At 36.9% G+C, this 12,696-nt stretch overlaps 1 protein-coding gene across 2 annotated transcripts in view; it reads right to left on the reverse strand.

The window, feature by feature from the left end:
- Positions 1–12,696, reverse strand: part of LOC143239524 (A disintegrin and metalloproteinase with thrombospondin motifs 20-like) — a 102,913-nt gene that overhangs the window by 37,634 nt on the left and 52,583 nt on the right. For both annotated transcript variants that reach the window (XM_076480679.1, XM_076480678.1), the window contains exons 13-22: positions 12,315–12,432; positions 11,636–11,769; positions 8,695–8,812; positions 7,851–7,946; positions 6,767–6,933; positions 5,581–5,704; positions 4,624–4,750; positions 3,521–3,731; positions 1,939–2,103; positions 1,177–1,347 (exon numbers count right to left, since the gene is read on the reverse strand). In XM_076480679.1, the coding sequence (XP_076336794.1) occupies positions 1,177–1,347; positions 1,939–2,103; positions 3,521–3,731; positions 4,624–4,750; positions 5,581–5,704; positions 6,767–6,933; positions 7,851–7,946; positions 8,695–8,812; positions 11,636–11,769; positions 12,315–12,432 (1,431 nt within the window). The remainder of the gene's footprint in view (positions 1–1,176; positions 1,348–1,938; positions 2,104–3,520; positions 3,732–4,623; positions 4,751–5,580; positions 5,705–6,766; positions 6,934–7,850; positions 7,947–8,694; positions 8,813–11,635; positions 11,770–12,314; positions 12,433–12,696) is intronic.

Below are 12,696 nucleotides of genomic sequence, written 5' to 3' on the forward strand. Positions count from 1 at the left end.
ATTTGTACGATAAAAATGCAAATAATAAGTCTCAAATCTGCTAATAAGAGAAATGAAAACTAAAGAAGAAATAGAAATGAAAACTTAACATTAACACTGAAAGTAAAGTTTGTTTTAACACGTTGAAGTCACTGTTTAAAGTAGGGAATGGAAGAAGCTTCTGGGAGAGCAGTCCTGGAAGACGATGCTAGTGTAGATGTTGAAAGGTTCCTCTAGATGAGATTGATACGGAAACCTATGGATGTGGTGTAGAGTTGGTCCTTGAGAATAGACTGAATGACGCCATGTGATCGGGATGAATCATTAAATTAAAAAAGTTCTTTGAACGTTCCGAGTCAATGATCAGGTAGACTGTAAGTGGTACAACTTCAAGGAAGTTTGTTTGTCCGCGTGTGCGTGCGTATTTTGAAAGTGTGGAAGGAAAGATGTATTTATGCCAGAAATCTAGGGTTTCGGGTAGTTTGATGAATTTTCGGATAGGTTATTAAATTATTCTGCTTTCTTAAAGTGTGCTGTGGCGAGATCGGTAAATCTTTACCTGCTTTTAGCTTGTTTATTTTCTTTAGGTCCCGGTTAGCATTGAGCGATTTTCATTTATTTGGATTGCATGGACTCTAGCTCTGTGCATAAATCTTGTGGCATATTGAAAGTGTCCAAATGTATCCAAAGACTGGTTTAATGTACATTTTATATATCAAAAAGTGACTGGACATCACATGCTTCTGCATATCCTCGTATTTTCTGGAGATAGTTGATTCTTTATGTGGCTCTTCTGAGGTGCTTTGTAGGTGTGTGTTTCTCACTGACACCAAAAGAAGGCAAGATTCTATATAAAAGGGAGTACCTCACGCTTCCCATGACACCCCAAATGAAGAACACTGTGCTCAAACTTGCACTTGCTACTTTAAATTGAATATTTAAGCCTAATTGCACCTAGTGATACTCTGTGTTAAAGCTATCCCCTCTTCAGTGTCGGGATGCAACCTTCAATTAAGCGTTTTTATATTAGAAATTACTAAAGAACACGTTTTCCTACAGTTTTATTAACCATGTAAATAAACCTTCCTTTGAGAAGGTTAGGACTGTAATGTGGCTGTTTAAATTCGGTACGAAAATCGAATATAGCAACAGTTTTAAAATTGAATTTGGTTAAGACTTAACCCCATCACCCCTTACCTGGCTCCACTCAGAAGTTCTCCAAGATCCGCAAGGTTTAGAATTACACACTTCGAGATCTGTGGGTCGAGATTTCTGGTCACAGGAAGGTTCCGGAAATTCTACGTCATTGCGAAAGTCATGGCACGTGACATAACGTGTTCTCATTCCTTCACCGCAAGTGGCTGAGCACTAGGAAGTATTAATGATTTTTAAAACTTTCACGTAAAGTTAAAGAATTATCTGTGCATAGCTGTCCATATTTTTTTAACCGATAAAGGGAAAGGAAATAGTAAAATGCACCTACCGCCATCTCTTAGGCTACTCTAATCGAATATTGGGATTCGACATTCACTTTTAGAGTACACACACAAGGCCCAAAAATTCAGAGCAACATTTTTGCAGAAACGGCTTTTGAACTATAAATCTTAATATTCACAACTCAGTAGGTCAGAAAAGCCACGAATAACATTCATGAATACTGATCACTAAATCACGTACAAACACACTAAAAGTTGAATGTATGCAAATAGAAATCTGGACAGAGACAGTACACCACATAGACCAGGACACACACACACACACACACACACACACACCCAGAGTACACCACATAGACCTAAATATATACACAGAAAGAACAAAATATTGGAAGTTTTGTTTCAATAAACTCTTTAGCGTTAAGAAAGAAGTATGGGTAACAAAATGTTCACCGGGTAAGATTTTTATTTTACGTTTATTATTGTTACTGAGTCTATAATTATGGAGTGGAGAGTCACAAACCTCTGTCCATTCTCCGGTCATCCACTGCGGACAAGAATCGATATTGCATTCCTGCCTTGTTATTTTTTCCGTTAATTCACATCGAGATTCAGAGCGATTTAGGCCATTTTGATCCACACAGGTGGCGCTTCTTGTTTTCTCACCACGACCGCAAGATTTAGAACACTACAGTGAAGAATAAATAATTGTCTATTAAAAACGGTAAAATGTGCCAATATAAAAGAAAATTTCAAATCTGTTTCATAAAAGACAAAATGTAAAATAAAACACTGCATCTTAGAAACCTAAACACATAAAAGTTATCAAAAAGCCCCAACATTTGAATTTTCATACGCTATTAACAAAATTTATTTTTAAACTCGATTTAATTTCGACTAAATTTCTTACTAAAAACACAATTTCTTCAATAACAAGTAATTGCTTTTATCCTTTTTTTTTTTATTAGAATATAATTTCGTGTAAGAATTTCCTAAAAACTCCAAGTTCCGATAGAAATTTTTTCTATCCAACTGCGAATACATATGCTAACTATTTTTGTAATGTTACATCAATGCGTGCCTGCGAGTTAGAGGAAAGGGTAAATTATAGTAACAGGTTATTTGTATTAAAACCAACAAATCCAACAGCTAGCGACATTGGTGTACAAGTTTAAAATGAAAATTTTACAATGTTTGGTTTGGTTTTGAATTTCGCACAATGCTACACGAGGGCTAGCTGCGCTAGCCGTCCCTTATTTAACAGTGTAAGACAAGAGGGAAGGCAGCTAGTCATCACCACCCATCGCCAACTCTTGGACTACTCTTTTACCAACGAATAGTGGGAATGACCGTCATATTATAACGCTCCTAAACTAGTTATCCACGATACTTCTTATCGGTCGATCACTTTGTTAGCTGCAAGATTCCTAACAACATACGAATTACACACATGCAGAATAGCCCGGCATGGCCAGGTAGGTTAAGGCGTTCGACTCGTAATCTGAGGGTTGCGGGTTCGAATCTCGGTCGCACCAAACATGCTCGCCCTTTCAGCCGTCGGGCATTATAATGTGACGGTAAATTCCACTATTCGTTGGTAAAAGAGTAGCCCAAAGGTTGGCGGTGGCTGGTGATAACTAGCTGCCTTCCGTCTAGTCTTACACTGCTAAATTATGGACGGCTAGCGCAGATAGCCCTCGAGTAGTTTTGCGTGAAATTCAAAACAAACACACGCAGAAAAATCATCAATATTGAAATTAATTTCATTAATTCATTGATGAGGTTCCTTATGTTTTTACATTGTGAATGAGTAAGGTCAGATTTTATAACAAGAGTTGTAACCGGTAAAAACATAAAATTACTCAGTATGTGACGCCCTCTACGGTACCGGACGATAGTAAGATGAGATATGTTTCCCTTCTATCGATACTTGATTGTAATATCATACAATATGTTGCGCACTCTAACGGCATCTGACATAATATGTTACCATATATGGCTCCACTACCAATACTGGCAGTAATATGATGCAACACGTTGTCTTATACCAGATAGTATGTAAACACGTCGCTTATTTGCGGGTTAAAAAAAGTAAGAAAACCTACTTCCGACCAATTTCCAAATATCCATTGAGACTTGGGACAACTTCCTTCACACTGTTCGGTGTCACGTGGTTTATCAACAAGGTGGCCACAGAATTGGGTGTTAACCTGTTGAACTGTGTTGTTGGTAAAATCCTGAAGACACTTAACATCTCGCTGTCTAGTACCTGGGCCACACTGCTGAGAACATTCGGTTATTACGGTGAAATTCCATCTATGTTCGAAACACAAGAATGAAGAATTTATTTAAAAATACTGGTTACAACAACGTATCAACAGCTCTGAAACATATTCCTTGTTCTGGTAAATACTGAATACAGTAGGCTATAAATCCTCTTATATATCATTACAGTTCAAAAATAAAGCCATAACGATATGCATAGCTAACAACATTATGTCAAAACGTACTACCAGATGGAAAAGCCGATATACATAAAAGGCCCTTGTGGTTACGATTAATTAAAATATAGACAGCTCGGAAAACTTTACGAAACTGAAATTATTAAAAACATATCAGCTAGAAATGCGAGTTATTTAAACGATTTCAATTTAATAATTTCGGATGAACGAAAGTTCGTAAATTTTTTATTACTTGTTGTAACATCATAACAACCTGATTAATCACCACAGTCATAACAACGTGACATTGCGTACACTAAGATTTGGATGATGGAAATATTTAACTACTTACTAAAGAAAAATAGGTCAATTTATTAGATATTTCATTACGTACCCATTGTGTGTGTAATAACGTAGTATTCTAACGTGTTTAGCATTAAAAAAAATCAAAATAATGGATAGAACCAAAAAATGTGATTGGGTATTTTTTTCACTATTAAACGTTTTGTTGAATTTTTATACATAGATTTGTTTCCTAACTCTAGTATACCAGACGATAATAGTATTTTTATAGGATTAAGATGTACCACAAATCAGGTTGAAACCCTCGATCCTCAAGAACAGCCGTTCAAACTAATAAAGTTAATAAGTTAACATCTGCTAGTCATAGTATTTCTTAAGTCTTAACCAAATACAACTTTAACATGTATAAAAAAAGTTTTGTGTTTTACTTGATTGGGTTGACCCAGAATTTTTGTATAAAATACCTGAGAATGCAGTGGTCATTGCAAGTTTTGGCCAGTTCTAAAGGCTTGTCAGTAGCATCACAATGGTTGTCGTTGACTACCTGGTTGTCAAAGACTCTTATGCACACAGGACGCTGAAACGTTTCACCTGTTATCTCAAAAATAAAACGCATTTCAGCTGTTTCAAAAATACAAAACATCAAATAATAACCTATATTATGGTTAAAATGATTAGCAAAACATTTAGAAATTACAAAGCCTAAAATCTGTCATAAAACCTATTTTAACTACAAATGTTTTGTTTTCCACATTTTTCTTATTTTGTCCATGGAAAATTTAAAATCAGAGGTGTGTTTAAAAAATAGCATTTTAAACCTATCTTTTGTCTCGTGCAAGTCATTGTCCAAGAGGTCTTTTGTTTAACAGTAGAACTCGCCAGTTAGAATGCGCGACGAGAGGCAAAATACCCCTAGAAACTCTGTTTATACAACTAATTCTAAGGATATAAATTTCCAGCAGAAACCATCTTTATAACAATTTACGAATTTTACAGCGTGCAAAGAAAAATATCTCCAAATTCTATTTCTTATTTTATCAAGTCAATGACATGTAGATTTTGTGTTTTTTTTTCTAATGATCTCTTGTATGTAACACAAAGTAACAACACGCGTTTTATTCCCTACCAAGTCAGCATCTGACACAAAACAGCATCACGCCCAGTAAGTAATACAAAGTAAGACGGTGTTTTATCCACTAACAAGCAACCAAGTAACACAAAGTAACGTCACATCTTTATCTTCTCATAAACTAGTAACACAAATTAACATCACGATATCTTTTGGTAAAAAAACTGCTTGTAATAAATGTAACACGAAGCTCTCTATTTCATGTTCACTACCTATGTACTGTTTATGGTAATGAGAACAGCTTTTATGAATGATTCTGACTTTAGGATACTAGAGAGAACGTTTATTTCACCTTCACACAAGTGAGAACAGCTTGACCATTTCTCCAGATCCCACCGGTACTTATTTTGATCTCGTAGAGATACGGTGTATTCAAACCGAATGTCAGGCGGACGAAGACTTCCGACAGTAAGAACCTGTAATGAAATGACAAACGTAGTTCTCAATCGGACAAAATTTTATAACGCTTTAGGAGTGTTGAAGAATGTCAGAACAAATGCAGGTAGATCTGTAGAGATACGGTGTATTCAAACCGAATGTCAGGCGGACGAAGACTTCCGACAGTAAGAACCTGTAATGAAATGACAAACGTAGTTCTCAATCGGACAAAATTTTATAACGCTTTAGGAGTGTTGAAGAATGTCAGAACAAATGCAGGTAGATCTATAGAGATACTGGGTATTCTGGTTTCCCCCTTTTGAAAATGAGACTTTTCTTGATAGAACTAATACAGATAGGTCTGTGTATTCTGCTTTCTCCTTTTGAAGATAATGAGACTTGTCTCATGACACTGCTCCCCAGTGGCTCAGCGGTATGTCTGCGGACTTACAACGTTAAAACCCGGGTTTCGATACCCGTGGTGGGCAGAGCACAAATAGCCCATTGTGTAGCTTTGTGCTTAATTCAAAACAACAAAAGTCTCATGACAGAATTAACACATGTAGGTCTGTAGAGATGCTGAATGTTCTAGTTTCTGAATACAAGACTTATCTCCTGATGCGGCGTTCTGTCTTAACATGAAGTTAAATATAGGTCCGGGCTAAACAAGAACTAAATTAGAATAGAGTCTGTATAAATCAGCCTCTTGTTGTACATCATCCAGAAAGTCTTGCCGTGTAAAAATGATGATAGAGGAAAACCGACCAAAAGTTAAAGATGTAGCAGAAAATTTGTGCCGTGATATTATAGTTAAATATTATTTGTTTTGTACTTTCTCACGCTTCACTTGCCTGTCCATTCCAGTTTTACCACAGAATATTACATACAAATTATCGACCCTCTTTCCATTAAGTTGAAAAGGTAATAACTCAATAATAAATGAATCGAGCTTGTTTAACAATTGACATTGAAACTGAATTTAAAATAATTAAGGTTTATAAATTATGATACAAAAGACATTGTTAGGATAGTACTACACACATCTAAAATTTATTAAGTTCTGTATTGAACATTGAGATTAGTGTGTCCTATTTTCTCACCTGAACATACAATTTCTTCTTAAGTGGTTTCGAAGAGTTTATTCGCTCGACCACAGCGATTGATCCACTGTACTCTAAGGTTGCGCCAAAGTACTTCATGGTTTTTTTGAAAGGAGTGACAGTGAAGTTACCGTTTAGCAGGTAATTCTGGTTGTGTGACAAAAGAGCTGCAGAAAAACACAGAACATCACCTTTACACGCTTCATGTAGATAAACACACACAGAACATCATGACTGAGTCTAGTTATAAACACAGAACATCACCTTTACACGCTTCATGTAGATAAACACACACAGAACATCATGACTGAGTCTAGTTACAAACACAGAACATCACCTTTACACGCTTCATGTAGCTTCATGTAGATAAAACACACAGAACATCATGACTGAGTCTAGTTACAAACACAGAACATCACCTTTACACGCTTCATGTAGATAAACACACACAGAACATCATGACTGAGTCTAGTTACAAACACAGAACATCACCTTTACACGCTTCATGTAGATAAACACACACAGAACATCATGACTGAGTCTAGTTACAAACACAGAACATCACCTTTACACGCTTCATGTAGATAAACACACACAGAACATCATGACTGAGTCTAGTTACAAACACATGAAACATCTCGTTTACATACTTCATGCAGCTAGACACAGAACACTACATTCACACATTGTTTACACACTTGTGTGTGTGTGTGTGTGTGTGTGTGTGTGCGTGTGTGTGCGCGCACGCACTTGGTATCAAACGGAACGTTTCAGAAGGTATAGGAGGATACCAAGAACCACATCCTCTACACAAGTCTGGTATAACGAAGAAGGTAAAATGAAATTTATGGTAATACACTAGCATTTCTTCCACCAGTAACATGCTATTATAAAAATGCTTACGAGGATTTTCTTCTCGCAGTCCCAACTTGTATGTGTGTGTGCGCATGAGTTTTGTCAGGGACATGAATTAGCTACACAAGAAGTTGCAATTAGGTACATGGATTAGCTATGTAAATTGTTGTAATTACTCACAAAGATTACTTATCTAAAAAAAATGTCATTAGGTACATGGAATAGTTACCTAAGTAGTTGTCATCCAGATGAGAGTTTTGGTAACCATACTGAAGAATTTCAATGTTAGTTGCTCCAGCCGGAATCATGACAACAGAGTTGTAACCTAGAGCAACAAGAAAACTTAAACAGAGAACAATCGAACCGTTTTGTTGTTTGTTATGTGATACTTAAAAATCAGTTCTCAAATCTATGTCAAAAACCGAATTATCCATTCTGAAGTGGGAAGGCAGCAATGTCACAAAGTAAAACTGAAGGTTTGCTTGTTATTCGCACAACTGACCATCTGTTCTCTGCCCACCAAGGGTACCGAAACCCGGTTTTTAGTAATATAAGTCTGCAAACATAGCGCTGTGCCGCTGGGGGTCGAATTACGAAGGAAGGTTACTAGCGACATTACGAAATGAAATTTAAGGTCAGGAAAAAAACCAACAGCATTACAAAACGGAATTATATCGCTATTTCAATTTTGGGCATCTCTTTAAAAATATACATATAACGAAATACTGAAACTCTCCTTGGTTTCAATCATTATCTATCTTAAGATTATCGTTAATTTGAAGGATATGTTATTAAAATTTTAACGTAAAAATCCAGTTCACATTTAACCAAATGCTTGTGTGGGATATCTTTAACTTTCTCCCTTTTTACCAAAAGCAGACTTATGTGACAGTTAATTCACAATTTCCAACAAGATTTATCAGCACGATTTAAAAAAAAAATCGATTATTATATCAAGTTCGGGTTAATAAAGGAAAAAAGCTCTTTGCTATACGTCATGAACTGAAAACATAAATATATTAATTTATCATATTTGACATATTTCACTGGGAAACGTAGCTATTTTGGCTTACCATATTTGACTTCATTGAAGTGTCCATGTACTGTCTTGCAGGTGGAACTGTCACCTCCACAAATTCCGCAGCGATCTAAGGTTTTGTTTGATCCCAGCACGCGATCACAACCAGCATTCTAAAATCAAATTTATTATGACCAGTAGCATAATTAACAGTATTGTAACCAGTGCACTATTACAAAGAAAGCTGTAAAATCATTTACATTACTTAATACGAGATCACAACAAATTCTAAAATCAACACAATTTTCCGGATGTCCAGTGCAAAGTTACGTACGGCACTTAACGAAATGGTAACATTAATCAAGGAACGGGAATGCAGCTGAAGCACATGCCCAACATCATTATATTATCTGGAAGTTTGTTTTGAAGTGAAGCACAAAGCTACACAATGGTTTATCTGTGCTCTTCCTACCACAGATATCGAAACTCGGTTTATTTAATGTTGTAAGTCTACAGACATACCGATATATCACTAGGGTGGCTTATTTGTAAGACTTGATATTTTGTTCAAAGTTACGCACCAAGCGAAACGGTAACATCGTAGAGGAATTGAAATGAAATCAGAACACGAGTTCAACGTCAAAAGCTAACCCTAATAATTTCTCCAGAATGGATTTAAATACGAGAATGTTATTAACTTTTCACCTTTAACATATACTCTTCAAAAAAAGAAACGCAAAAGGGATATTTTTGTTATTTTAAAGATAAATCTATGTAATAACGTTACAAGCTCAGAGTATGTGATGTTACACGTGTTAAGGCGCTGATTGTCAGACAAAAATGACAATAAAAGTTGTGCACTTTGAAAACGGAGGAAAACATCGGATTTTTCGCCAAAACGCATGCGTCTCCAATAAATTTGTTTGAGAGATCTGCATGTTTTGCAAGTGCAACATGTGCAAAATCCCTATAAAAGTGACGGGTTCTCGGTTTCCATAGCTCAGTGTTAAGCCACCGATACGCAATACAGTTACACCAAGACTGACTGAAGCACAACGCAACAACGCCATTGGTTGATTGGAAGCAGGCGAATCTCGATCAGATGTTGCCAGAGCTGTGAATGTCCACCAAAGCACCATCATAAGGCTATGGAATCGTCACCAACAACATGGATCAACTCCTGACCGTCCACGATCTGGCAGACCTCGTGTGACCACGCCCGCACAAGATCGCAACATCCGGTTACGTCACCTTCGGGATAGAACCACCACTGCGACGTCTACTGCCTCAATCATACCAGGGCTGCGTAGGATTTCTGATCATACCGTACGCAACCTTCTACGAGATTCTTAGGCCCCATGTGCAACCCATCATGGTGAACGTCAACGACGTTTTTCAACATGACAACGCCCGTCCTCACACAGCCCGACTCACCACTGTCTTCTTGAGACACCACAACATCAACGTTCTTCCCTGGCCCTCAAGATCACCAGATTTAAACCCCATCGAACATCTTTGGGACGAGTTGGACCGACGTCTGCGACGGCGACAACCTCAACCGCAAACTCTACCTCAGCTTGCAGCCGCTTTGCAGGCTGAGTGAACCGCCATTCCACAGGATGTGATTCGTCATCTCATCGCTTCCATGGGCAGGAGATGCCAAGCAGTTATTGATGCTCACGGGGGGCATACTCGTTATTGACGTTGAGTGATATTAAACTTCACCTAGTGAGCGTGGACTTCGCCTTTGCAAACTTTGGATGTTCAGCAGTGAATGTACAAAGTTTCACACATGTCATACAGAACTACCCAGAATAAACTCGTTAACAATTTGTCTCATATTTTGCCTTTTGCGTTTCTTTTTTTGAAGAGTATATTACAGTTGGAACTAGAATAGTCATGGCTGTTGATTCCGCTAAGAGATAAAACAGTAATAAAACGTTAATGCGATTTGTATTGTTCTTATAATACGGCAAACTCTGTTTTCAAGTGAAAACGAAAAATATAAAAGTACGTGTTTAAAACAGTCAAATTATTTATGTAAATAAGATTAATATTTTATTCATATGTTTCAGAATAGCAAACATAGATACAGAGGGCTAATTGTACATAATCGTCCAATAGATTGATAAACTAGAGATTGTCCAGTGCTCACCGCCAACATTTCTGTTACTTTTGTCTGAGAAAATAGTGGGGCTTGGACGTCTTTTATAAATGCACCGATAGTCCAAAGGCGCGGAACGTGTTTTTGCAGCAGGGGGTCACAAACCATCAAATTCACAAATCGGGCACACTAACCCACTACGCTACGTCCAGCAACAGACACTTTGTCGTACCAGTTTACTTTATTTTCAAGGATAACATGTGGAATGTTTATTGGTTATTTTAGTTACCAAATGTGTGACAGTTCCTAACACAGTACCAAGAAAAAGGCTTTTTACTTTTGTTTAGAAGCACCGATTCAGTCAAAGAGTGTTTTTTACAAAAATTAATAACCTTGACAAGAAGATTTAACTTACCTTCAGATGAAAAAAGAAAAAATACCGTTTCGACTTATTCCGTATTCATCTTTCTATATTTTGTCATTTGACAGGGTCCAACATAGCCTGGTGGTTACGGGGTTCGATTCGTAATCTGAGGATCGTGGGTTCGAATCCCTGTCGTACCAAACATGCTCGCCCTTTCAGCCGTGGGGGCGATATAATGTGACGGTCAATCCCACTATTCGTTGGTAAAAAAGAGTAGCCCAAGAGTTGGCGGTGGGTGGTGATGACTAGTTGCCTTCCTTTTAATCTCGCATTGTTAAATTAGGGACGATTAGCACATATCCCTCATGTAGCTTTGCGCGGAATTCAAAATAAACCAAACCAAACCAAATCATTTGACAGATAAAGATAAAGACCCAACGAAATGTTAATAAGTTCTCAAACCAATATGTCAATAATCCCAATGTTACACCAAATGTACAAACTGAAGAGTCGTGTAGAAAATGTTACCTCGCACACACCGTTCACACACACATCGAATGACTCCTCCCAACAGGGGATCCCGTCTGTGACCCGGTCTTTCAGGAGGAAGTGAGCAGATGTTTCATGATCTTGACAATAAAGCTTGCAAGCCTCAGTACGATCTGGACAAAAATAATAATGTTTCAAACAACACTACATGTAGTTTCGACTCTGAGAAGGATTAAAATGTATGTGTTGCTGTATTTCCTACGATCCTAGAACCTCTCACAATCTAAAAATAGTTAAAATTTACTCTTTCTAAACAATGTTAATAGTTTGTTAAATATTACAATTGCCTGGGGAACAATACTGTTACAAAACAGTGTCATTGTAAAACACCAACGCTGCAGATGTAAAACATTTTAAATACAAAGTCTATTCCCATTTAAAAGTGTAAAAAATAATATTCTAAACGGTTCCAAATCATAAATGTGAAAAACTAAAGTATTCTAAACACTGTTTCGAATTTTCAATGGTTATACATTTACTTTAAACTGACATTCTTAGTTCAACAGTTGAAGTTATTAACGTGACTAACATTTCCAATGAGAACTCTGTTACTTGAGCAAGAGAAAACTTCTTGGTGTGAGAGCAAAAAACAAAGACAACCACACTCGTTTGATGCTAGCTACTACAAAACAAAATAATATATTACACCATTAATTACCTTCTGAATAATATGGAAGCCACTTGACGTTAGAGGGCAGCCCGGGGAAGTTCATTGTCATTCCATTAAATAAGGAACATTCTTCAGCCCGAGGATCAGGAGTTCCAAAAGGGCATGGCTAGTGAAAAAAAGCAAAAAAAAAAAAAGAAGTTATGAAGATACTCTGAGGCATATCATGTTATTACAATGAATACAGAGAAACGTTAATATTTTGAAAAATTATGAATTTGTTTGTTTTGGATACTTGCAGAAAGCTACAAACGAGTTAGCTGTTCCTAATTTTATACAGATGAACTAGAGGAAAGGGCAGCTAGTTAACTGCATCTTGGGTTATTTTTTTCTTACTGAATGGTGGGATCTGATAGCCAACCTTGTAAAGCAC

The sequence above is a fragment of the Tachypleus tridentatus genome, chromosome 13 (assembly GCF_004210375.1).
Source record: "Tachypleus tridentatus isolate NWPU-2018 chromosome 13, ASM421037v1, whole genome shotgun sequence".
In the NCBI taxonomy this organism is placed as follows: domain Eukaryota; kingdom Metazoa; phylum Arthropoda; class Merostomata; order Xiphosura; family Limulidae; genus Tachypleus; species Tachypleus tridentatus.